This window comes from Microchirus variegatus, assembly GCF_963457635.1.
Source record: "Microchirus variegatus genome assembly, chromosome: 2".
In the NCBI taxonomy this organism is placed as follows: domain Eukaryota; kingdom Metazoa; phylum Chordata; class Actinopteri; order Pleuronectiformes; family Soleidae; genus Microchirus; species Microchirus variegatus.
In genome coordinates, this window is record NC_139803.1 from 29031262 (window position 1) to 29059065 (window position 27804).

Consider the following 27804-nt stretch of genomic DNA (forward strand, 5'->3'; position numbering starts at 1 on the left):
TAAGAGAATTAACACAATGTCAATTTCTAATTATAGCTGTAAATGAATATTTCCATTATTTTATTTTTTTAACCAAATATGAATAAGTTATTCAAGTCTACTGTACATATTGTGTTATTTTAATCACAGACAGGATCACTGCAATGTCTTTAACACAACTAAAATAAAACTAATAGTTTTAAATAGCCTTATATTCATTTCCTCTGCAATTTCTAGTGCAAAAAAAGCAAACCCAGTATCCTGATGATGTCTAATCATAAAGAGACAAAGTAAAATGAAGCAGAATAACAATTCACCAGTCGAGTGGCTCATTTAAGTCCTAAACCCTGAAGGTTTTCCCTGCCTTTGACACGTTCATCAGGAAGGAGTCGCAGGAGTAGCGGAGGAAGCGGTAAATCTCCTCAGCTCTGGATGAACTCATACATCCTCCTTTCTGTATGGCTTCAATGGAGCTGCAAGAGGGAAACATGGAGGAGAAGGAGGAGGAGATGTTAGAATGACCTCCAAACCAAAGCAACATGGTTTGAATCGTGCACACGTCTGAACACACTTTCAATTCTTCCTCACATCCAACAGAAACCACATTTGGAGGTGCTTTTAATGACATATTTGTCCATATTCCTGTTCTTAAATGTCTTATTCTTGTTCTTAAATGTCTTATTCCTGCTCTTAAATGTCTTACTCCTGTTCTTAAATGTCTTATTCCTGCTTTTAAATGTCTTATTCCTGTTCTTAAATGTTTATTCCTGCTCTTAAAGGTGAAGTAAGTACGGTAGTTTATAGTGACATCTAGAGGAGAGGCTGAAATTTACAACAAAGAACTACTCCTCTGCTCACCGCCTCCCTTCCCTGAGCGATACAGTGTCCGCAGCTGGTCAAATGTCTTCCTCGTCTTTCTCTGTGTCAGCAGATGAGGTTCGTGAGGCGAGGGAGAGGGCGAGCTACCGCGGCCGTAGCAGACGAAGCGGAAAGAGTGGAGGCGGGACTTCTGCTACAAGTAAAGCGACGCTTGATTTGTTCTCTCGCGTTTGTCTTTACAGGCTCCGGTAGAAACATGGCGTCTCGCTGCTAACAGTGGCTATGCAACCGCGGCCCGCGACCATGTTATTTTACATGACTTTTTGAAACACTACTAAAATGAAACAAAAACTATTATACAGCGATTAGACAATGCAGGAGCACATAATATGTATAAAAAAGTGGATTTTGGGTTATATGAACCCATAAATACTACACAGTGTCCCTTTAAATGTCTTACTCCTACTCCTAAATGTCTTATTCCTGTTCTTAAATGTTATATTCCTGCTCTTAAATGTCGTACTCCTACTCTTAAATGTCTTATTCCGGTTCTTAAATGTCTTACTCCTGCTCTATGAGGTCTCTGAGACCTGCAGAGAAGCATTGAGTTTTGTGCAAAACGAACCGGGCGCACCTTTACGTTGATGTCTCATCACACTCTGACTAAACCAGGGAAAGAAAAACACTGTCGTTCTCTTACCTGTCCATTAGTTGTGCGATTGAGCCGAAATTGTGGCACATGTTGAGAGCGTGGACGTGGTTGACTGAAGGGAGGCTAAGGTACAGCTGCAGCACCTGCTCCCTGTGCTGACCTTTGACCTCCAGCGGCACACTGATGCCCTGACCTTTACGCTGCTCCAGCCGCGCAAGCTCAGCCAGCAGGCGGGCGCTCTCCTCTGTGCCGTCGCTCCACAGCAGGCGAACCCCGCTCTGCACCAGGCCGACCAGCGTGCTGTCGTAGAAACGCGTTCTCTGAAAGGGCCGCGACACCTCGCCTGTGACATGGAGAAGAGGAATAAACTTCATCTGAGATTAAGCATATAATCTGTGTTCTCTGTGTCCGTATAAATGACTATAACAGATCAACCTCCAGCTAAGCTGTACATTTATGCTCACATAACTCATAACATCAGTCCCTAAACACAAAAAAACTAAAACATAGTTGGATTTCCACACTGACCTGGCTTGGTCCGGTCCTTCTCCACTATCAGACAAACGCGCTCAAATAGTCGCTGTAAGCCGCTCACTCTCTCCACCAAGCGCTTCCTGTTGTGCTGCGCTGACAGATCTGATTGGCTGTGCCTCTCCACTGCCATGCGGTTGCTGACGATGAAGTAGCTGCCGTCCAGGGAGCAGACGTGGACGGTGGCTGCGTGATGCTGACGCAGGCTGCTCATCAACTCCACGCTGGCACTGAGGCAGCGACCGTCGACCAGGATGCACACAGACACGGGCGGAGCAGCGGACTCCCTGACTGACACGTCCTGAATGACTGACCTCTGGACCTGAGGCTCTGAGGAAGAGGCAGCTGAGGCCTGGAGAGTGAACATTAAATGTTTAATGACAGGAACATTTATTTTTAGTCTCTGTATTGAGAGACAACCAGAAAATCGATTTATTGAGGATTTGTTTGATGCATAAAATTTCAGTTTAACTGGGACAAATGCAGGTCATGGTCATGTTATTGTTCAAGATTAAAAGTGAGGGAACACTTTCTGAAAATGTTCTATTTACATAGCTCCTGTATTTTCTGGTTGTATTGATGTATAATTATATATATATGATCATGACGTGTACCCATCCCATCATGTTTGCTTTCACCTTGAGACGATTCTTGGAGGACACAAAGTCCAGCTCATCAGAGAGGAGATGTTGGTCTTCAACTCTCTGGCACCACCTGCAGGAGAACACAAACAGTGTTCATGTAGTTAGTATGTGTCAAATAAGTTAGTAATGGTGTCCTGTGTCTGTTTACCTCTCTTTCTGCTGTTCTTCAGCCTCTGAGCTCCTTTGTGCTTTACTCAACAACGAGACCTGAGCTGCTGTGGTTGAAGATGATGAGGAGGATGAGGATGAAGCGGAGGGGGCTGTGTGCTGCCTGCTGGGCTCCAGCCTCACTGCTGTAACACTTGTCTCTTTGTCTTCATCACTAGAGTCATCGATGCGTAGAACTCGTCTCCCCTTCATCTTCACATCTGTTGGAGCTTTAGCCTTGGTCTTGGTCTCAGTCCTGAACCTAGACTCATCTCCTGCTCTGACTTTGTGCAGAAAGACGCGCCTCCTGGTGGCGTACTGTCTCCTACCATCCACATACGAGTCCTCAGGCATGAGTTCAATCTCGTCAGCCTCTTCCTCGCTGCTCTGCCCCTCTTCCACCTCACTGCCCACGACGAAGCTGTCCTCTGCATAGGTTTCATCCACCTCAGGCACCTGTGCACACGACAGGAGCAGGGATTGTTTCTTTGTTTGTTTATATGCACTCAGTAAGAAAATGTTGGGAGTTTACCTGGGAAAAGACGTTGCTGCAATGGTTCCTATAAGACATCTTGAACTTGCCACCGACTGCAGGGCTTCTCACAGACTTCAGGTAAACTCCATGCATCTCTGAGTCTGTAAAATGCACAACAGGAAGGTTAGGTTTAAAGCTATCATTTCTTTTTAAATACTTGAACAAACTTGAATTTGTTCATTTCAAATGAGCCCTCTGGTGGACATTGGGAGTACTGCAGATGGGCCTCAGACCAAATTTTGGTAACATTGTAACACAATGCATGGAACAATTTATTCTTTTCTTTTTTTTTTTTATTAAATATATTATGTCTTAGGTTGCTGTTCACAATTTAATAAAATATTAAATATTAATGAAATCATTAATCACTTGTGTGAGTGTTGTACCATTCAGTCCCTGGGAGAAGTGTGTGTTGTCAATCACAAATCCATCTAGAGAATGGTTCTGTTCCTCTCCATCGTCTTCATCAGACGACACGTCTGCCCCGTCCGTGTCCTCGGACAGCTCCGCCTCCTCGAGCAGGAAGTGACGCCCTTTCTGCTCCATTTTGACAAAGGAATGATGGGAAATGTCAAAGCTGCTGAAAGTGTTCATACAACTGAAGACTGACAGAGACAAACACTATTTGTAATCGAATGCATGTAGAAACAAAGATCTGATCACGTCATAAATCATAAAGAATTATCTGTTGCAGTACAAAACCTTGGCTTTGGGTTGTGGCGCTCGTTTCTTCTCAGCTTCCTGCGGCGTGGTTTTGCGTTTGAACAAACACTGAGTCTGGAAATCATCGCCAGAATCAGCCTCGCCTCCCGTTTCGTCCGACTGGAGAGTGATGATAAGAGCAGTGCGTTATTGACCCTTCATGGTGCTGAATATCATAAAATAATGAGGATTTGACTCAGATCAGCAGTGTTACATGATCTCACAGTGTTGAGAGGAGCTGCTCGTTTCCTGTTCACAAACAGTGGAGAGTCGACGTCGCTGATCTTCGGCTGCAGAGAACAAAATGTCTTTTTAATTTTCATGGACACAAACACTTCTTGTCTACAGCCTCTACAAGTGACCAATGTCAATTTGTTGAGGCTTTGCAGGATCTTAAAGCGGACATAGTGTGTATCTGCATCATTACCTTGCTTAAGAAGCCCTGAAGGTTCAAAACAAACAGTTCAGCCATTGCTGAGAACGCTGTGTTTTATTGTAATCTCGGGCTCAGCGAGATCTCTGAAAAAACCCGGTCCGGTTACGTAAACAAAGGTTCTCCGGAACAGCAGATCCTCCTGCTCCGGGCACTAGTCTGGGCACATCCGGTTGCATACATTGAACCACAGAAGAAGAATAACATCCGTTGTGGAGGTGTTTCACGAGCGACAGTGTCTTCTGACCCTGGGTCTGACTCCGGGTCAAAGTCATACAAGGGACTGCGGCGGGGAGTCGTGACAAAGCCATTTTTAAACATTGTTAAAACAATGTTTTGATAATGAGTAGCAGTGCATCCACCGTTCCAGAGGGGGGAGCTGAGCTTCTGAGAGCGGGTGTGCTGAATATGTCACTTCCGGGTATTGGCCAATCACAAGACAGTTGGGAAGCCGGGGTGAGAGTTGAGTCTGAAATATCGCGGCTGGGGAACAGCGTCAGAAAAGAGGATTTCTATTGGCTCGTTTACAGCAACTAGGAGGTTTTTGACCATAAAAACAAGTTAATGTATGTAAGTAGACCTCCATAATATATGTGCAACAGGACCACTCTATGTGAGCTTTAAATGCTTCTTCTCTGGTTGTCATGACAACTGCATGCACCATGGAAATGATGGACAGAGGCAGCCTGAGTCACCTGCAGTCACAAGCTCATGATTAATGTTTGTTGTTAGGGTTATGTTATTTTTCCTCAAGTTTCTATGGTAAACAACTAAATGTCTCAGGGGGTTGGATTCTACCTTAAACAGGGATTGAATTCATAATTATGGAATGTTTTATGGACAACAATTAAGAATGCAAACAGTAAAATATGAAGTAATCACAGTTTTGCTCACCACATCCGGAGAGGACAGGGGGTTGACCATGTTCTGGTGTCTTTTCCTAGGAAGCACAATGTCCTCTTCACTGTCACTGTTGATAACCACTAAGAAAGACATGCAGAGATTAGGTTTTAGGTTTAAATCAGAATATGGAGACACTTCATGAAACCAACCTGTATGAGGAGGGGAACTGGGCACACACACAGATTCCTCGTGGGATTTGCTGTCATTGATGCAGCGCGTCTGTCGCCTCTGTTTGGAGCTGGAGAGGAAGGACGGTGTGTGAGGCCCGCTCAGATCGGGCAGCAGCAGCGTCCTCCTCACTCCCAATGACATGATTGGAGACGGCAGTGCTCCACTTGTAGACATCATAGTCCGAGGGGACATGTCTTTATTTCTCTGCTGTGAAAACATGTGCGGTGTGGACAGTTCAGACTGATTTAGGCAGCGCGCAGGCATTCTGGTGATGCGGTTAAATGGAGTAGAGGAGTTAGAGGCGGCTTTCAAAGACACTGGAGGAGCTGCTGCCTGCTCTTCAGCCTGTGGAGAAGTCACCAGACACGGCGCAGGAACAGACTCTTCATCCTCAGAGGAATCCTCCAGGGAATAACCAAGGTCAAAGTTGACAGGGAAGAGATCATGGGAACTCTCAAAGGACTCGGCTTTGTGTTGGACCGTGGGAGACCTACACTCACTCATCTCTTCTGTCATAGAAAAGTCTGTTTTGGGTTCACTTGGTGCTGCTGTGTGCGCATCATGTTTGGCAGAGTTATCATTGGTTATCAGCACACATGGGTTTGTTGGTTTATGTACGTTTGAGGTGTTTGACATGTTTTCTGTGGTAGGAGGAATGTCTCTGACATTTGGAGACCTCCTGGGTGTGACGCCAGGAGTGGAGATGTCTGGAATGCTCACCTGCAGGAAGGCTTCGTCATCTCCAAACAGATCCATGCTCTCGTTTGACTGAGAGCCGCACAGAGAGGCTGCGTCGTTGCCATTGTCCTTGTTCACGTTGTCATTCTGTCTCTTCTCAGCTCCCTCTCTGTATATATCAGTGTCTGCCTCCATGTGATGATCATCATTTACTTCTTCAGCCCCAAAAACCTCATCCCAGCTCGGACTCTGAGCTGCCACATCGAGAGCCTGCTGCTCCACTTCAGCCAAATCACTACAGTGTGAGGATCTCATTGGTGAAGCATTGTCATCATCAGCCATCATGTCTTCATTGTCATCTTCATCTACACCCAGGGTGAAGCTGACCTGAAATGGATATTGGATCTCCTGGTGAGAGGGAGGAAGTGAGCGAGCAGCCGCGTCAGCCTCTAAACCTGCAGGAGGTGAAAGAGGAGATCGAGACAGGAGCTCCGCTACGTTGGTCAGGATGATCTTCAGGCTCTCACAGTTCCCTGGCAGGAGGTCTGCAGAGGGAGGTGGAGGCGCTGAATCCCAGTTAGGTAGATAAAACATGGCCTGTGTTTCAACATCATAAACATCTTCTTCATCATCTGTTTTCAGAACAAGCTGTGAAACACTGACAGATTTCATCGACTCTCTCACTGTATTTTCATCTTCAATAATCATGATGCAGTCATCATTCACAGCAGCTTCTGGACAAGGAGGACACAACGCTTCAGGTCCTGCATCATCTATGAAGTCATACTGTGTTTCAGTACATCTGGGTTTTGCCACAGCCATCAGAGAAAGTGAACTCCTTCTCTGCGCTTTCCCCCTCTCTGCCTCGTCTGTGATTCTGTCCAGAACCGACAACGTGGAGCGAGCTTTGGTTTTGTTATTGGTTGTTTTGGTGCCACTCTTCTGCTTCTTCTCTCCATTCTTCACATGGCCAGCAACATCGGTTTTGTGTAGATAAGGAAGAAGCTCCTGTTCGTAACGGCACTCCCCCTGAACACAAACAAGATAAACACACAGAGAAGGAAAACCAAGGTCAAGGAGCTGCAATCAGCCTCTGGATGAGCCAGACCATGTTCAGAGCAGCCGAATCACAATCAAACAGTAATACAATCAGGAAGTGTCCTATGACAACATTAACCCTAACCCCAGCTACACATGAAACGCATACAACCTATATTTGTTTTTAGTAAAGACTGGCATTGTGTAATGGGCAACAAAACTACAAATACAAACAAAAATCTCATCTCTCCATTCCTGTATCTCAGCACCTAAGCGTCCATGTAACATCATCTAACATCAGCTCATTTGACCTGGAAATGATAAATCAAGAGTGAAATCAAATCAAGTGAGAAAAATACAAGTTTTACGTCACAAGACGGTGATGAAAGTGATTAAGAGGACACCATGTGCCACTGTATCAAATTCAGTTCTGCACTTCAGAGAGGAAATGGCCTGAGGCGTTGTTAAAAAAAAAAAAAAAAAAAAGAAGCATGTGAGTAAAAGTCAGTTTTTGGGACAAGGAATTTTGTCACAGCTGACCCGCGAAAGTGGAGTTGGTCAAAGCAGAGACAGTGAATCTGAGACCTGCATTGTCTCACCGATTCATCTTATTCTCTGTTTGCTGCTGACCTGACCACTGCAGCTTTCACCTCCCCGATTAACAGAGTTTTACTTTAAAGACCTGGTGTCAAAAACGCTCAGAACACAACTAAATCTAAACTGTTCAAACATGAATGAGGTGCAGCCTTCATTAAGACTGTAGAAAGTCGTATATTATCATTAATAAGGAGGAAGGAAAATATTAAAAGTATGACAGCTGTGTGTGTGAAACACTCTCTGCAGAGTGAATAGTTTCCACAGGCGAGGCAACGTCACCTCTTTACCTTTCTGTTCACTTCACAAGCTTTAAATGCTTTTAAATGATTTTCCATTGGTTGTGGTTATGCTTCATGTTACCGCAAATTCTTACTGCTGTTGTAAAGCTGACAACTCCAATCAAAGACAAACGCAGACACACCCCCTCTCTTGTCCTCAGTTAGTACAAGGTACAAGGTGTTCTAACTGAGGTGCAACGAGAAATAATTATATCATTTTAAATCAGTTACTGAGGACACAACATAGAATAAACAGAAAAGTATGATTCTATAGGAAAATACTCTAATTTAAAAAGGATTCATTTTATTTTGTAGCTTAAACACACAAATTACAACAAACTGAAAATGGGGAGAAAAATAGCTTTGAACACAATGCTCACATAATAACAATAATAAAAATAATAATATAAATAATAGTAATGAAGAGTGAGGAGATAAAAACAAGCCAGGGTGTACGCGAGGACAAAAAAAACAAAAAAAAAAAATTGATACAAACTCTTTCAAGAAAACACAAAAAAAGGTCAGTAAAAATATAATAACCTCTAATCTGTGTTTCATGTCTTGAAAAGATAAAAACAATTTCCAGACAGAAGACATTTTAGTCACATGAAGAAGATTAGAAATGTGTCAAACATGTAATCACATGACTTTATGGACAATAACAGAAAACCCACATTTAGTCTTTCATTTGATGTCAGTCAAGAAAAGTGTCCTCAATTAAGAACAAACACTTAAGTTAAGTACTGGGCTGAAACTCCCTGCTGTCACTCAACACAGAGCAGAATGAGGAAAAACAAGTTTTACGACAGTTTCTTCTTCTGAGTCAGGTTTGCTTTTCAGTCTCTCACATTTACATTTATAGTAAGTCTTTTTATAGAGATCAAGGCGTTAAATTAAAGTGGTTTCATTTGTTTTTGTCCACTGAAAACCATTTGGATCCACAGAATTATGCAGCAGGTTTCCTCAAGCATGAACTACGGATTTCAAACTGAACAATCTTAAAGGGTAAACACTGGAACAAAGGCCGTTTAGATTCACTGAGGGGAAATTAAGGGAAATAAATGTTTCATCACCATTTCAAGCTGAAAAATAATGAATGCATTTCAGAGAGGATTGAACGGAATCATTTGTACAGGATTAGATAATAATCAGATTATGAGAGAAAAAGGTCATGGTGTTGTTCAGTGGAAACTTTTCTCACTTTTGTGAATTTGATGCACAACAACACATCTAATCTAATTTGTCTGTTTCCAAACGTTCTGCCTTCAACATTCCTCGCCGTTCTTTGTCCTTAAATTACTGACCGAATTCAAACCAAACCTTTGCTGCAAACTTCACTGTTTAGCAGTGTTGTTGTTTTTCTCTCCCAACTCCGGAAAGGTCTTAAATGTTATTATGTGTTATTATCAATTGAATTAACAGCTGCTGTGGAACCATCTACACAGAGGAAAAAACAACAACAACAACTACTACAGGCTGTGAAAACATGTAGAGTTTAGCTTGTCTCCAATAAAACAACTAAATATGAGAAGAAACAAGTTGAAAACTACAATTATCAGCCTGTGATTGTAAAGATGCAAAAGCATAAAAGTCTGGGAGGTCACTAAAATGCAGTTAAAAGTTCATATTGTCTTGTTTGGGTTAAAGGAGAGAATTAATCGATTGTTTAGAACTTTTTAAAACTGACACAAAGTTCAATTTTTGGATTTCCTCCTCAGCCATGTGTACATCTAGGTCACTGCAGCCCGACCTACTTCCAGCTTGGTTATATAAGAGTTGAGAGAACAGTTGCATAATCACAGGAGGAGACCTGCCTCCCTGTCTGTCTGTCATGAGTCTCCTCATCATCACAAAGAGCAGCAGCAGCAGCAGCAGTACAATCAAACACAACATTCTTTTCAAAGCTTTCAGACACAAAATGGCCCTGAATTAAATGAATGTTCATTGTGTGTGTTTGTGTGTTCATGTTTGTTTTGTTCTCTTCTCCTCTCAAGTTTTTGGAGGAAAAAGTTAGAAATCCCCAGCACAGATGTGTGATAAATAACCACTCAACTATGTTTGGGAAAATCAATATAAAAACATTATTTTAAGACATATGTGTAGGATGAGAAAATACGTTATACAATATAAGTACAATAAAAGTACACAAGCACTGAAAACAGACTTGCTTATTTAATCAAATAAATATTAAATATTAAAAAGCATTAAATTCTTGTTCCTTATATTTCCAAATAATAAAAATTCCAGATTTGATTCAGTTCACAAATAACATTCAAAGCAAGAAATAACCTCATTCTAAATAATGTTTTCAAAAGGGAAGGGGATATCATTTATGAGTGTGTCAGAACAACTCTAAAAACAAATTAAAGCAAAGTAAGAACATAAATCATATAAAATATTTTAATTTAAATAGGATGAAGTGCAGTTTAATCGGGACAATGATGGAACTGTCAGCATTTAAAGTATTGAGAACATTGAGAACGTTGTTTAAAGGGTATATTGTGTAAATCATGGAGAAGTAAAGTCATCGTTTAACTGAGTTGTGTGCAATATGAGAAGCAACGTAAGTTTATATACGTTTTAAATAAAATGTTTAGTCATTTATAAATATATTGCTGTTACCTTTAGACGACCTTTACGTGTGGATGAGGAGGTTTGTGTACAATTGACTGTGTTTCAGATTTAACACAGAACCTAAACAAAATACTTGACTTGAAGATGCACGATTCATGAAGAACAGGCACCTGAAATTACTAGAATAGTAGCAATAACAAAATAATTGACAGTATCCAACTGGCTTAAAAGAAGCATTCTGGTTTTCCAATACTGGAAGCTGAACCCACTCAACATAATCTCTGACCTAATTTCAAAGATTTGGACAAATCCAGAGGCTTTATCAAAGACACGATCGTACAACAGAACAGATGGGCCTCATTCTTCAGTTACCCGTGTGATATTGATTATTACACCAAACTATAGCAACACAGTGGCTTCACTATAGAGTCCATATTATTATTATATAAGCAACTGCAACAACAAGATCGCCATCGACTACGACTACAAAGACAGCAAATACAGCTGAATTATGAACGATTCATAAGGAAGGAAAAGTGTGCATGTCTCCATTAAAGTTATAACAAATGTTGATCTCATCATACAGAGAACAAACTATTTTCTTTCAGCTACAGCAAATATTTCCCCACTGAATTGTTTCCCACCATCATATTGTCACATGCACCTCAGCTGACTCCTTTGAGCCTAGTGGTTATTGACTTGTTATCAACTGGGTTTTCCCTCATGTCAACATAGAATACATTTGTTTGTTTTTTCTTTTATGCAACTATGCTAAGTTTTGGAAGGAAGTTTGACGTCATTCACCAAACACCAGGGAAGTTTGTGTGACTGATGCACAGCATAGTCGTCCTCTCACCAGGTTATCATTCAAGCTGCATGTTGAGATATTTTCCTTCATGAAAGTGTAAGAATCAGTGAAACTTTACCTCATCTTCCTCTCTCATGCCGTCTATGAGCTCCATCACCTTGATGAAGTGCTGGCAGCGCAGTGAATGATCCACAGCGTGAGTGGGAAGCACCTTATGCTGCCAGTGTCTCCACTCGCACAAAGACAACTCTCTGGACGGACGTCCACTTTGGTTAAGTTCCTGTTATTTCAATATTAAAAGACATCATAGAAATTAACACAATTCAGTGAAATATAATACTCAACATGCTCTCGTTGCAACCAACGTATCATTGCTTTAAGACGCTGTAAACTCTTGTCAGCGGTGATTTTACTTTTCCTTTGTGTTTGGGTTCAATCTCAGATCATGATTTTTATTAGAAGATATCACTGCCTCAAGCGAGGTTTGTTGCTCAACTATTGTGTTTTTTTTATTGTGTAGATGAATGTTATTGCTACTTTAAAATATGCTTAAAGCAGCTTATATTTGTTTATATTCTCCCAAATTGTAATTCAAAACCAAGGCTGTAGAATGTTGTAGATATAGAAAGCTTTAAATTATCTTGGAATAAGATGGACCATGATAGTCTATAGACTGTTTTCTTTGGTATCAACTCAAACTCTGCTATAATACTTGAATATACAGTATATATATGTATATATATATATATATATATATATGTATATATATATACATATATACATATATACATATATACATACATATATACATATATACATACATATATACATATATATATATACATATATATATACATCAGTACAACTGGAGCTCATTATTTTCTTCTTCATCTGTGCAGAAGTACATTTCCTCATATAAAGAGTTAAAAGTCAGACAGGGAGACAACCTGAGGTGGAGCATCACTGGGTATGGACATGAAGTGCGACTTCTTCAGGGTTGGATGAGCATCATCTTCTCCGAGTCTCAGCGTGGACGACCACAGAGAATATTCTGCACTGCTCAGAAAGCCGTCCGACGTTGCCTTGCCCTGCCGAACTAACACAAGCTTCAGAGACACAGGTCTGCTTCTGCAATCAGGGAATACTTTTCTCTCTTTTGCAGGTAATACTGTACACTCACCGGCCACTTTATTAGGCACACTTGTAAATGCAGATATCTAATCAACCAATCACACACAAACTATCCAGTGAGGAGCAGTTATTTGGGGGGAAAAAATGCTCTGATGATACCAGAGGTCAAAGGAGAATAGCCAGACTGATAAGACAACTGAAATAACCACCTGTTACATCCAAGCTATTCAGAAGACCATCTCTGAAAGCACACCATGGCTACAATAGCAGAGGCCACACTGGGAGCCACTCCTGACTTTATATAAGATGTTCTGTGTACCTAATGAAGTGGCCAGTGAGTGCACACTCCTGCTGAGATTCTTACTCAGGTTCTGAGGGTGGATGAGTGAGACTCGTCCCTCGCTGTGGGACCGCCGACCTCCAGCAGAGGACCTTCTGTTCTCCCGCTGGTCAAACTGCCCACACGTAATGTGCATCTTATGCAAGGTGGGGTTAAATCCGTCAGGCAGCATGCGAGGGCTGCTGGGGTACATGTGGAACCCACTTTTGTTTCCAATGATGGACTTGTACACGCTGCGCTTGTTGCTCTGGCTCTGGTTGTACGTCTGAGGGTTACAAAAGCTGCCATTTAGATCATTTTGGGTTACAGGTTGTTTGAGTCAGGACATGATTGGTGCATCAACACTCACCCTCTCCTCACGTCCCTCAGCCAGGATGACGACAATGCGTCCCTCGCGCTTACGTCCAGTACGTCCCATTCGCTGAACAAGACGAATGGGATTCTTCTGTGCATCGAAGCAAACAATGAGGTCCACCTCTCCGATGTCCAGCCCCTCTTCACCCACACAAGTGGATACCAGTGTGTTAAATCCTCCCTGTCTGAACCTGTGCACCACCTGAAGCATCAAGAGTGACAACAGAAACAAAGCTATAAATACACTGGTTCACTTAATACAAAAATAGAGTCTGCTCTATTTTTAGCACACGCATGACAAGACTTTACATACAAGCACATTCCTGCGTTATTTATTCGGGGGAAATAGAACATGAAGAAAGAGCAGTGAAATCACAGACTTCCTGATGTGGTTGGTTTTAGGTGGCACAGCACCACAGATGTATTTCAATCTGTCAAAAACTGTGAAGTAAGAAGGTAGATGAAGGCATGAAAAACATCTTCTTTACTATAAAAGGAAAAGATGAGGCTAAATGAAGAAATCATAATGAGTCCTTTGTCCTGCTTGACTGTGTCATATCTACATCTAAATACAGTATTATAACATAAGTGCTGTGGTTGGTTTCATTTCAGCTTTACCTCCAGCTGTTCCTTTTGAGTGAAACCTTTGACCCCCTTCCCCGCTGAGGCCTGGCCCATGAAGGTCATGACCTTGATCATCGGGGTGTGGCGGTTCAGCATGTCTGCGATCTCCTGTACACTTTCCCGGAACGATGAAAATATCATCACGCGTGTGTTTTCTGCCCGGAGACCTGAACCTGAGACAGAGAGAAATGAACAAATAATGATTTCTTTAACACTTGAACAGAAAGTGCATCTTTAACTGAGTAGTGAATGGTTTCTTGTGCGCATTCACAAGGACAAGGATTTTCAACTACGTCAATGCAACACTGGAAACTTTTTCAGTGCTGTAATTAGAACACAAAGAGAATTATACATTCATATAATGTCAGAACAATCATTCCACAGATGAGTCACAAAGTACATCACCATTATTGTCTGCTGAGCTCTCAGCCCACACACTGAAGTGCTGCAGTACGACCCCCTCCAGTTTCTCCAGTTTGGGGTGACTGTAAATGAATGGCTCATCTGGACCTAGACAGACAAATCAGACAGGATGAGAGTCAAACGGAATTAAAACTGTAGATTTTAAATATGAAAAAATGTCTTTGAAGATTCAATCCGTGTCAAGTTAGTGCACACAATGCTAATTCCACTCTACACAACTCTGTGTGTGTGTTTCTCAGTATAGTTGTCGTTAGATCTCTTGTTGCCTGGAGACGCTCGTGCACTAATCACAGAAAGCAATTTATTTTGTCAAAACAAACCGAAGCAATACTGCGCCAGTTAAAGGAGGCAGCTGCAAAAAGAAGGTTGGAGTATGAATGAAAACACAGCTGCTGGCCCCGCCCACCACTGTGCTGCCAGTGTATACACACAGAGGTCTGATAGTTTTCTGTTTTCAGATGAAAGGCGCAGAATACAAATAATGACATGGTCCTTTCTGTTCACGTAGACCGAGCAGAGGAACAATAATGACGTCACAGCCACTGTTACGTACTTACTTCCATAAAAGTGAGTGAAATGTTGTGAGAAAAAAGCGTTCTCGTACCAGCAGATGGCTTCACAAACATCGCTTCCATCTCATGGTAGAGGTCCATGAAGACGGGTGTCCTCTGCAGCTCGCTCCTCGCCCTGGACATTTCTGAAGCAAACGTGAACAGATTCACTCACTGTATGAACTCAAGGTGAATATAACATCAGGGAAACCAGAGAGTGACAGTAAACATGCAAACATGAGGAGACGTGTCGATAACGAGTGAGAGGTAAACCCAGAGGTAAAGTGACCGACCTCTGGAACCGTCCATGATTCCCTGGATGTAAAAAAACAGTGACCGCAGCCCCATCTGCATCAGCAGCTCATAGCCGTGGTACAGACTGATGCAGAGGGCAAAGTCGCCCTCCAGCATTCCCAACTGTTCTCCCTGTGGAGGAGAGGAGGACAGGACAGAATCTGAATGTTACAAAAACATTAATGACTCCAAGATGTCAAATTATCTCATCAAATAATCCTTACATGTTTTATTTAAACATAACAATATTCTTGCTTTCTTTTTGTTTACTGGAGCACTTTGATCACTATGTAGCTTCTTTAATGTTCTGCCATTTTTCTTTTCTCTTCTTCAAACAATGAAAATAAAGCTCTACGACGACAACTATTACTTATTAATGATAAGCAATGTAACCTATGCATTTAAGCGTTTTAATGTTAGGATTTTACTACACTACACGCTAAATGCTTTGTTGCACAAAACCCCATCATTCCCAGAGTGCGTGCCTTAATGTTCGTAGGTGGGTTTTTGCGGAACTGGTCCCTGGCCAGTATGAGCTGGTATTTGGTCAGAGTCCTCAGGTCTTTGTGAGACATCACCCGGTTCTGGACAAGACGAGATGTGAATTTCTCCAGCACCTGTATGGAAAAACACAACACACCATGTAGGTCATCAGTAATTGGCCATTTCCTGTGTTGAGGGTAATGTCGCGAGCATCCTGCAGCAGTCAATTAAGATTCCCTTATTAGTCCCGCAGTGGGGAAATTTCCAAATTCTGCATTTTAAACCATCTGTGAGTTAGTGAACATTCACAGCACACAGTGAGGTGAAGTACATGCTAACCCAGAGCAGTGAGCTGCTGACAGGTAGGGGCTACCCTCCGGTCTCAAGCTTGAAGCCCTAACCACTAGGCCACAGCTGCCCGATTGAACACACACACACCCCCCCACCCCCACCCCCACCCACACACACGCGCACACACAGAGAGATGTTGCTAAAGAGACCTGGGCAGACAGAAAAAAGACCCTCACTTCAACAAAAGACAGTGAATAACACAATAATGTGTTGGATTCATTCATTCAGCCTCTCCCTGGCCTCATTTCTTCATAATGGGAGCAGAGATGGAGGCAGTTTATCAAACAGGCAATTTTGACAATATCTATTCATCCTTTCCACTCCATATAATGGGAGGCTGGAGTCATTACAATTTCAATTACAGCTGAGAGGAGCTGCTGCTGCTGCTGCTCTGGAAGACAAACACAAGAAAACGCTGCCCTGAAAGATAAGAAAAGAAAACAAAAGGGCTCACAAGCACACAAAACTTAATTAGGTTGCACAAAGAAGGGCAAATTGTGTAAGCTTCAACACAAAGACAGTTGTAATAAAAACCTATTTAACATGAACTATTATTATGATAATTATTCAAACATTTTTAATACAAATAAGAACACTAAACTTTGACATTTCCAAATCACCACTGAGGATAAATGATAATCAAAAATAAGAAGAGAAGTCTGTTTTCCTCCCAGGTGAAATGAGAGCTTCAACTTCACGAGGCTTAAGAAGACAAAAGTGAGGGTTTATATAACAACCTGTAATTCCTCTGACCTTTAAGAAAACATCAACAGCAATATCATCGCCGCGTCCAACATGTCCTGCTTAAGCCCATTTTTCATTTCACATGATATGTCTTAAGCCTCAAGGTGGATCACTTACACTGATCGCCCGAGAAGACAACTTTCTCGTATCAATTCATCAGTTTCTGACACAGAGAAAGTGAGAGAGAGCTAAACACATCCAAGTCTTATTGTGTAGTGAGTTATAATTTGACTTTGAGGACAGAAACAAACTGGTTAACAACACACAGTCCACCCATCATCACCACTCATATCCCTCTCTGGTGAACTGACCAGTGGTGCACAATGTGTGGATGTGTATACAGGATTCAGAGCTGGATTATGAGATTAGAGAGGTCAAAGTCTGGTTGGACTGAAAGTAGAGTGAAATAAAAAAAAGAGAGAGAATAAAACAGTATGCTGATTCTTTGTGTAACAACCTTTTTGTAACATTTGTTTCCCAACGTATTCCCCCTCTTTTTTGTTAGATTACTTCAGAGAAACCCATGAAACCAGAAAACCACAACGTGATGGAGTTCACACCTACTTCTGAAGTCTTTCATACAAAGATAATGTGACAGTACAATGAGCTTTAGATCAGATGTCAAAGGAGAAAATATGAAGTGGAAACATTATATACATACTATATAAGATGAAAGAATCACTATTTATGAGGTGAAAACAGAGGTGTGAGTGCAGGCCATTGAGCTGGAAAATCAAAAGTGGTGGACAACAGTTTCACAAACACTGCTATGAATGGGGATGAGGGTATTTTTCATGAGTTCACAGACAAGTTAACACATGAAAAAAATGATGGTAATTATTACAAAGTTCTCCAGAGGAAAGGAGACAGAATGAGGAGATGAGATGAGAAGAGGAGACAAGATGAGGAAAAGAGGAGACCAAGTGAGAAGAGGGAGATGAGATGAACAGGAGACAAGAAGGTGAGAGAAGAGGGAACAAAAGTAGAAGAGAGGAGATGAGAGAGGAGACAAGAGGACAACATTGTACTGAGCATGCTCGGTAGACGCTGACAGCTGAGTGGCTGAAGGGCATGGAGCTAAGTGACATGGTGAAGTCAGTAAATGGCTATTAATAACTGAAAGTAGACTAAGCTGAACTAGTCAGTCCTGTATGCTGGCATTAAAGGGTCTTGATGTGTGTGTTGTGGTAATAATATAGGGTGAGAGGCAGTCAATAGGGTCTTTTTTCCTCTTGTTGCCCCCTAGCGTATCAATGATAAGGAATAAAGTGTTTTTTTCATGACTCACTGTTTGTGAGGAGGATACTGCAAATCAAAACTGAATCAGTGCCTGCTTGTGTGTGGATTTACAAGGACTGAACATATCTGGCCGTGTATGATGGATGCAGCCGTGCGGGGGGGGGGGGGGGCTATTAAGCCTGCCTTACCAATAGAACACACACACACACACACAGAATTATATAACAGTCTGTGGCTACGTGCATGTTGAAGGCTGCTACATGGTGGCTGGATGTTGCAGGAACACAGACCAGACTAAATCCTTCCTCGTCTGTTTTTATTATTATTATTATTATTATTATTCTGTCAAACATGGGAGAGAAGACTTGATCAGAACGGCACAGAAAGGTGATTTAAGTGACTTTGTATATGACAGGCTGATTGGAGTATTTCAAACACTGCTGATTCTACTGCTGTGTTGGTGTATGAGATGAAAGAAAGACAACGTGACTTAAATAACTAAAGCATCTCTGATCGTGCAACATGTTGAAGCAGCAGAAAACCTATATTAGGTACACATGATGCCTATGCAATGGTGAGTGAGTGTTTGTCTTTTGCAGCATGTACAGTATTTGTGCACGATGACACATTTTCAATGTATTCTGCAGCATTAGTCGTACCCTGGACAAGGTCTCCTTTCCCTCACAGGACCACAGAGAGACAAACAACACGAATGTGAGTGTTAGTTCTTGTTCCAGTTGAGATGTGCGGTGTTGTCCAGCAGGAGAGGAGAGGAGAGGAGGAGGAGTCAGATGATGACGCGGCGTCACTTGTCCCGCCCTCATCTCCTATAAACACTGTAGTCCCCTCCGGTGGAGACCAGGCGAGTGGTCGCGCTGCTCAGCGGAGGCAAAGCTGCCCGCCTCGTTTTTTCTTTTGTTTTTTTTTGTTTTTGACACAAATACAGAGTCCGGTGAACACATGCGTCTGTGCCCTTAACGTCGTATTTAACGCAGCGAAAGTAATTGTGCCTGGATGCGTCGAAGAAAGCTTTGCTCTACCCGTTTGTTGACCAGAAATAACCTGTCGTCCTGCCGTGTTTCGAAGAATTGTGAATAAGTGAACCCTACTTTTCATTTAAGTCAACACATAATTCTTCGTAAGCATCTATATCACGAGCAGAAATGGACCGCGGTGGCTGTCAGATGAGCGGCGGTGGTGGTGGCGGGGGTGACGGAGGTGGGATGATCACCCTGGAGGACCTGGAGTCTTTCTCCGAAGAACGGCTGTCAGACTCGGGCAACGGCACCCTGGAAACGGAGGCAGAGACCATGGAGGAAGACGACGACCGGCTGCTGCATTACTGGCAAGACGTGGCCAGGGGACACCAGGTGGAAGTTGCTCAAGGTAAAACTAAGTCAACAATAAGCTAAATACTGAGATATAAACAGCCACACATACAGAGTAGTGACTTCGCTTATCTGTAAAAGACTTATCGTAAAGAGTTGTCTTCTCAGACAAGTAAAAAACAACTAACCTTTGGGTTATCGTGGGCTACTTTAGTGTGCTCTCCCTCAAAGCTAACCAACGTGTACATTGACATAGTTACTGCAGAGAGGACAAAGTTAGACCCGCACACTGTCTATCACACTGCCGTGGATAAACTCGATCATTATCACTATATTCAATGTAAGGTCAAAGAATGAAGTATCGACTTGACAAACAGTGCAGCAGTACGAGGTAAACAAAGAGTTGTTTGTCGCCTGTTCATGACGACACTGAGGGGGATCTCCCTTTAAATTACACAAACATTACAAACAAAACCTCTGTTATTAAAACTGGAGACAAGTCTAATAAAAGACAACAACCAATAACTGATTATTAATCACGTATTAAGCATGACATAACTTTAAAGGTTTGGGAAACCTCAGTCTACGTCTTTTAAACGTATGCTTTTGCATTTTATTGACTTAATTACTGGCTAATAATGGCTAATAATTCAGATTTTATATATATAGATATATATATATAACAATAATTAGTTGAAAAATAATGCAGATTGATTGACTTGGCCTGATTATAAAGCAGCATTATAGAGTACAGCAGTTTGTTGTCAAATCAGATAAAAGTGCTTTCAGAATGGCTGTTTTGTGTTATTATCATGTATATAGTTGCAATGGCACAGACATCATAATAAAATAGTGTAAAAGTGGTATTACTGTAGGAGAAGGGGGAAATAACTCATCGCTATCTTGGAAACAACCCCTAGCAATTAGTTGTGCATAACAACATCAACAGACTCTCATCTAAACAATAGAGAGGAACAACTGAACTCTTTGTGGTCACATTGACATAATTATGTCACACTTCAAACCTGTTTAAAAATCACCAAAAAAGTGTGACTTTGCTTTTAAAATAATTTTTGCAGTGGAAAAAGTATCACGAATAATCTCCCAAGACTTGTCTACTATCGTACGCTACATTGAGAAAAGAATAGAATGGTGGATTGGTTTGTTTATTTTGCCTGATCTGCTCATTCAGGTGGAAGACGCAGGAGATTACAGAGACATTTAGTCTGTGGTATGCCTCACATTTGCCTCCATAACTGTGGAGACAGCAATGTGTGGGTCCACTGGACCATGTGTTTTAATGTCCGTGCACACGTGTGATCTATTAATTGTGACCTGAGCTGCTTCACCATGAACTGAAAAGATGACCAGTGTGGTATCTGCGTCTGAAGTCGGCATGCACCGTCAAAGCAGGGCAAATGTCTGTAGGCTATATTCTTTTATTCAGAGCTTCTGTGTTTGTTGTGTTTTTGAAGAAGCAATATTGCTTTTCAAAGAATGGATTTTACTACATATGAAAGAGATGAAAGTAAGAATAACTTATAGTTCCACAGGCTGATCTCCAAATTCTATAATCTTTTCAAATATTCTTGACCTGTTGATACCTGAATGAAATGTCAATTCTTCTGTAAATGAAAGTATGAGGAGTCCTCACATCCTCACATCCACACAGACAACTGCACTTACTGAGCACTTCATAAATTAAATCACTTGCATGGGCTTTTTGTCTCATGGGGGATTATCTACCTGGCCTAAACGTGTGCTCGGGTTGTAGCTGCTAAATCCTGCACTACAATAGTGAAGCTCACCGAGCACCGGCCAAGACCCTTTTGCTCTAATTAGGATAGAGTCGGTTGGAGATGGGTGCGGTTGATTTTCAGCTGTTAACATGTAAACACCTACTCTACATCATTGTTTACGGTGAAATACTGTCAAAAGATGCCACCAGAATGATTTTTTCACATCCAAGGCAAATGAGTATTGTTGCAGGACTAAGATACTTAAAAAAAATATCTGTCCTTGTTTGTATCATTGACTTTTGCAAACAAAATATTGATGGCATTCTTTCTCAGTAACAGGATTTATGGACACAAAGGTGATATTATTTGCCAGAGCTTCTCATAACGGCTCATTGTAAACTAAAATGAGGACAACTTAGCAGATGTCATCAGCTGATGTGAACACATGGATGCCTTGTTGCTTGTAAACAAGGTGGAATTTGTTTGTCCAAAGATCCAGGACAAGAGTGCTCTCAAAGACTTCACATCAGATGAACTTTGAATGTTCACCTCGAGGACCTCAATACGCCCTTATTCTGTTATTAGTAAACACTCAAACACTTTCACTTTGTTCATGGTCAGATCATTGATCACCTCAGTACCAACGATTCCTATGTCAGTTCTCCTCCATGAAATAGTTAACACAAAGTGCTGCTATTTTATTTTTGTGGTGACATAAATGTGTAGTATTATGCAGGAGAGCCCACATTTAAATGATATATCATATGAAAGTAACTAATAAGAATCTACTTGTGTCACACCTTCACTCACTGTTAATTAAGGGAGAACATTACAAGGTAGACATGTAAAGTACAGCAAAGACACTCCTGTTAATGCCAGTCTATATCTGGCCTTGGGCAGCTTCCATTGGTGTTCAATCCAACAGCTCTGATAAACAGTGACATCTGTCCGTCTGACAGCCTTCTCTCACACAAACGATCTACATCACCTTAGAGCATTTTACTGGAGGTGTACATGATATGGTGTGAGTGGAGATAAGTTGCAGTAAATGTAGTAACTGTAAACATGTAGGTGTATCATGTATCATTATATTCCAACAGTCCTGTGGCTAAAAATATCTGCTTTCACTTGTATATTCTCCATGTCAACGGTTTATTTTTTTTAGATCATGATTTAAACTGACGGAGCACTGTTTGTGTGTCTTCTGACAGAAATGTCACAGCCCATTCAGCAGCTGACCAGCAACAACGAAGGACGCAGCAACAGAGAGCACATCCCTTTCACTGTCCTCGGACGAAGAGAAAAGGTATCTACTGCTGCTTTAACAGTGACAAATAAATCTCTCTTGAAAAATGTGATTTGAGACTAAAAAGCCCTTGGGGGGGGGGGGGGGGGGGGGCTTATAAATAAACAGTGCTAATTGGATTGACTTGAGTTCATTAGTTCAGTAAAATCTGGGTGGACACCCTGGTTAAAGAACGGATAATGACTATTCTTAAAGTAGGTTCTAGTGCCGTGTGGCAAAATGGCAACGTTGACAGCAAGTCAAAATTTTTTATAGACGAGCTGCAGTGACCACAAGCATATAGGATATTAAATATCCTGTTATTTCAATTTCAAATAACAGGAATTAGATTAAAAAATGTTAATAAATGTTGGTGTGTTTACTTCTATACGATGGTAAAACTGAATATCTTTGTGGACAACTGAAAACATTTAATCAACAGTGAAAATCATGACAGCCTCTAGTTTTCATCACATTGCTTGCTTTTTCTTTTTTTTTAGTGTGGGGAACTGCTTTATGAGAAACGCCACTATGAAAAGGGCCACTGGGCTTGTATAACCCTGCGTGAGGACACTTATGAGCAGAGCATCTGTTATGGTTTTATGAGGATAATGAAATATATCTGCCAGCAGAATTCTTTAGGTGAGTCCACAAACAAGGAAGCATCAGCACACGCAAACCCCCAGTCTGAACTTTTAAATCCCAGCTTTGTCCACTTTTTATTTTCCAAGGAAAATCTCCACTCCAGCACAAGTAATAATGACGGCGTCTATTTTCGTCCCATAGGTGACTACTTGGGCATGACCCTCCCTATCGTGACAGTGGTGCGCACTAATGAGGACCATTCTGTGATCTCCCATGAGGTCACTGTGGCATACTTCCTTCCTGTTGAGCACCAGGCCCAGCCCCCACAGCCGTATGACGGCGAGATCTTTATAGATGTTTGGCCCCCAACAATCGTATACACAAGGTAAATGGAGAATGTCATAAAAATCCCTCTTCTGGGATATAATGGATTAGTGATCAGCAGAATCATTATTGTTGTTGTTGTTGTGCTTCCAGGGCCTTTACTGGTCCAACCAATGAAGTGACCATCATCAACCAGATCGATGCCCTGGCCGAGCTGCTGGACACTCCTGATGCTTGTGTCAACGACTCGTTCATGGTGGCAGGCTACACCAACCCTGCTCACAGCAACCGTCAGAATGAGATCTGGTTCCTGGAGCGACACTGATGAATAACCGTGACCTGTGACCTTAAAAACCCATAAAAAACTCCCTTAACACTGCCCCAGGTCAACTACAGCCTGAGGTGTGATGTCACCACATCAACCTGAACCAAACACCAGCCCATCACACTTCACAGAGGCTGGATCTGAGCCATTATTCTGATCTTAGTGAATTTACATACATCACCCTTTCATCCATAAACCACTGGCATCACAGACTTAACCCAAACGCTAAAGTAAAGTGTAGCATTCATCTCCTGCTCCTACACTGAGATGACTTCAAACCATTCCTAAGCACAGTGTTGTTCTCGTGTTACATTAGAAATAGTGAGCAATCTGTGAACTCAGTACTCATTGAGCTTGAAACATGCAACAGCGTGTGTTCTCTACAGCAGACACAGGCTCCAGTCGATATGCACACACTTTGTTTGTTGTAATGTGGGCTGATGTTCAATTTTCAACACAAGAAAAACATTTCTCTGTCATTCTATAGCTTTTCTGAAATGTCTCTGAAACTGCGTTTGTCTTCACTGCAGGGCAAAAGTCTATGTGATACAAAATTGAGTGTCAAACTGTTGGCTGGAAACATAAATATCACAATATTGTAGACAACAAACACGCATGAACATAACCTGCTCATGTGTGCTTTTATTTGAATGTATAACTACAGGGTGAAAACATATGAAACACTTCAAGAAACCAAATGTTGAAATCTTCTACTGCTGAAAGACAATCATTCAGTTTTTAAAACGCGTGTAGTGAAAATGCCAATGCATTCCTCATGTTTTAAGACACACACACACACACACAGGAATAGTATATATACCTCTTTCTCGTGCTCTTTCTACTGGCTTCTCTGAGTCTATGTTAGTGAGTATGCATTCACTGCTGTATTAAGAAGACTGCTGCTTCTGTGTAGTAAGAACATCTGAGCACAAATAATACCTCTACTGTGACTATACTCCTATTATATAGATGAAAGTTAAATGCTGTTTTAGTTGAATCTATATTTAAAGTCAAAGTGAAAGATGTACGTACAATTATATTTGCTATGTTAAAACAAACATACCAGTAATAAAATATCTAACCAGTTACACTTGAGTTCAAAAAAATGTGTGAAAATAAAACTGGAAGTTGAGGCAGCCAAATCTTGTTCTTAGGAATGGGGCACGAAATCCACAGGCATAAAGTTTTTATTATTATTATTATTATTATAACTGTTAAATGTGTAAATATTAAAAAGTTTAGCCCATAGCTGATCTTCAAAATAAAACAGTGAAGGAAGTTTAATATTGGGTTGGGAAAGTTTCAGAGTCTGCCTTTAAGTGGCATTATATTGACATTAAGAATATATTTAGCATTTAATGATTGAGCTAATATTACAAACCCTTTCAAAGCCATGATCAGAGTCGGGTTGTTCCACCTTTCCAAACCTGATTATATGGGAACATAACGTCTAAGTATCTCATTCGTTTTCCTTTTTATGATTCGCTTATTATATTTTTTTTTGCTAAAGTGTGAGTACTGTGATTGAAGTGCAGCAACAGCAGGAGCTACTGTGGTTTTCTTTGTTCAATAAAACTGTGCTTGTCATTGGAAAATCAACAGTATACTGGGCTTTTTTTTGAAGGTGTTATTCACACAATGCACAGATGTATCCTCCACATGAGGGTCACAGAGAAGCTGAAAGACAGAGTCCACCCAGGACAGGTCACCAGTCCATCACAGGGCCAAGATATTGAGACAAACAACTTTTCACTCTCACACTTAGGACAATTTAACTTCAGAATGGTTGTGTACTGTGGGAGGAAACCTGCCATTTATATTCCCACGAATGCAACACAACAGAATGATGACAATCGCGGCCACAAGTAACAAGCAAAGCGAGTCACACCCAAGTTTGTTCTGTTGCATTAAGTACTTCATAAGAGGATCTACTTCTCAGTTCCTGGGATGCACTAACACGACGAGCTCTCACAGGAGTGACACACTACACTTTGTACTTTGTATACAGCGTCTGATCGAGATACTGGGAAAATATGAACAGATGCTGCTCTCTGTGTTATGACCGGAGACCAAAGACCCCGTCTGCATGACTGCTTTATTTCACTGATTATCTTAACGATCCTTAAATTCCACTTGGATGACTGCAGTCATGCTCATTTTACACTTAGAGTACAGTGGTCAAATTAGTGCTGGTCAAATGAAGGGAGGGCAGGAGGTTAACAAGCACACACCTTCTAATCTGAAGTTCTGACTGATTTAAAAAATGACAGTCAGAGAGGAGGGGGAACATTTCAAATGTAGCTGTCACATTCCAGCTGTCCAGAGACAGAGACGATGGTGCTGCACATTTACAGAGAGAGCCTGCAGAGACCATTAATAATCCAGAGTCTATCAACACTGAAAGCCAGAACACAGCGTCCACAAGTAAAATAACAAATCAATTCATTTCATATTCACTGACCTGACTTAGACCACATGGTGAGATGAAAGATATGATGCAGAGAAAATCATTTAGGAGCAACCACAAGATGGCAGCAAAGCAAATTCTCTGCGTTGTCTCAACCAGGAAGTAGATTTGTTTAAAAGAAGTTTTATTGTACTTGTCAACTAGTGTGTCCCCCCCCCTCAAACATCAGGTGTTAGGATTAAAAACAAAAAAGTGATACCACAACAGCTTACCTGCAGATAGCGGCCCTGGCGAGCAGAAAGTGCCTCCCCCTGAGGAACAACCATTTTCTCCACGCTGCGCTGGTGGGAGTGGGCCCGGATGTCAGGGCTTTCTTCTGAACGGAGCTCAATGTGGGAGACGAGCAAATTAGATATCACCGACTGCACCGCCTGCAGGGAGGAAAGGTGGAATCAGAACCAGAACTTATATGCAAGTACTGTAGTAGCCTTATATACATGTATTATTATTATTATAATTATTCTCACCTTTGCATCCCCTCCTGGAGTTGCACTCAGAGCCAGGATGCGGAACTGCTGAGTCTGGCTGCCAAGTTGTCTGATGACCTGAAAGAGAGAGAGAAGAGCAGGCAACACAGCACACATTAAAAACATTTTCTTCCACTTTCTCCTCCACATGAGGGTCGCAGTGACAGCGCTGACATAAAATGAAGACAAAGGCAGGTTGAGGTCATCGGTGGAAAGTTTGTGTACCTGACAGTAAGCATGGTTGCCCAGTGCTTTATGGGCTTCATCTATCACCACACACTTGACCTGCTGAGCCGGGCAGCTTCCTCTGGACAAATCATTCACCATGACCTGAGGGGTGAGGAAGAAGACGCGCTTGGACCTCCACACCTCCTGTCTCTGCTTTGCTGCCGTGCTACCTGAGAAGATGGAAGAGGTTTTTGTGTTATATCTAATACTGGCCTATTGCTCGTCCACACCATTTTCATCAGTCTACCTGTGGTTACCTGTTAACTCAGCCATGTGAGCCTGAGGGATGCCCATCACCTTGTAACAGGCCTCGATCTGCTGTGCCACTAGAGGTTTGGTGGGAGCCATGAAAACAATCTTCCCTGACGGATACCAGCGGTAGAAGTTGTACATGACCACAGCGGCGATGAAGGTCTTACCCAGACCAGTGGGCAGACACACCAGAGTGTTGTGGAACAGAGCAGCCTCGGATATCTTCAGCTGGTACTCTCTGATAGGGTAATTGGTGGGGTAGATCCATACCTTAGCTGAGGAACTGTCGAACCCAGGGAGGTGTGGATATGTCCTGGAACCTGATGGAGCTGGAGAAAGAGCCCTGCTCTCTTCTCCTGCTGTACTGTCATGCTGAATAAAGTTTGTATTATTATAATTATTATTACATTGCAGGCTCTGTTCAGCCTCATACACAGCAACAACCATGAGATCATCATCATCTTCTTCCTCCTGCTCCTCTGTCCTAACTGGTGTTTCTGCTGTGGATGTTGATGAATGTCCAATTTCACTCCATAGAGGAGGACGTGGAGTTTGTGATGGAGCCACTTTACCTGTGCTGCCTGTGCTGCGTTTACCTGGGCTTTTTCTCCGCCGCCCAGCGGCTTTAGCTCCTTTAGCGCCTGTTTTCGGTTGAACAATCGTGCTTTGAGAGACGGCGACTCCCCATGTCTGGAACAAAGTCTTCTGATTTGAACCAGAGTTCATTATCTTCAGCTGCGGCGACAAACTTTGAGATAAAGCGCCATGTGAGTGACGAGCA

The 27804-nt window shown here is 41.8% G+C and overlaps 2 protein-coding genes across 2 annotated transcripts; one reads left to right on the plus strand and one right to left on the minus strand.

Moving 5' to 3' along the window:
* Positions 1-254: 254 nt before the first annotated feature.
* On the minus strand, positions 255-27749 carry fancm (FA complementation group M; the record flags this gene model as incomplete). The annotated part of the gene is made up of 24 exons (XM_083906256.1): positions 255-452; positions 1499-1793; positions 1979-2333; positions 2620-2695; positions 2774-3228; positions 3305-3408; positions 3694-3844; positions 4010-4129; positions 4234-4299; positions 5337-5425; positions 5495-7223; positions 11608-11769; positions 12437-12585; positions 12985-13225; positions 13310-13516; positions 13933-14105; positions 14344-14448; positions 14966-15058; positions 15206-15338; positions 15692-15823; positions 26289-26447; positions 26544-26621; positions 26769-26941; positions 27029-27749. The coding sequence occupies 24 exons, from the start codon at positions 27747-27749 to the stop codon at positions 320-322; spliced, it is 6099 nt and encodes a 2032-aa protein (XP_083762382.1). The 3' UTR covers positions 255-319.
* soul3 (heme-binding protein soul3) lies at positions 19187-25090 on the plus strand (the record flags this gene model as incomplete). Its single annotated transcript, XM_083903191.1, has 5 exons — positions 19187-19409; positions 22302-22396; positions 22876-23017; positions 23162-23345; positions 23438-25090. 5 exons carry the CDS (start codon positions 19187-19189, stop codon positions 23607-23609), a joined length of 816 nt encoding a protein of 271 aa, XP_083759317.1. The 3' UTR covers positions 23610-25090.
* Positions 27750-27804: the final 55 nt, after the last annotated feature.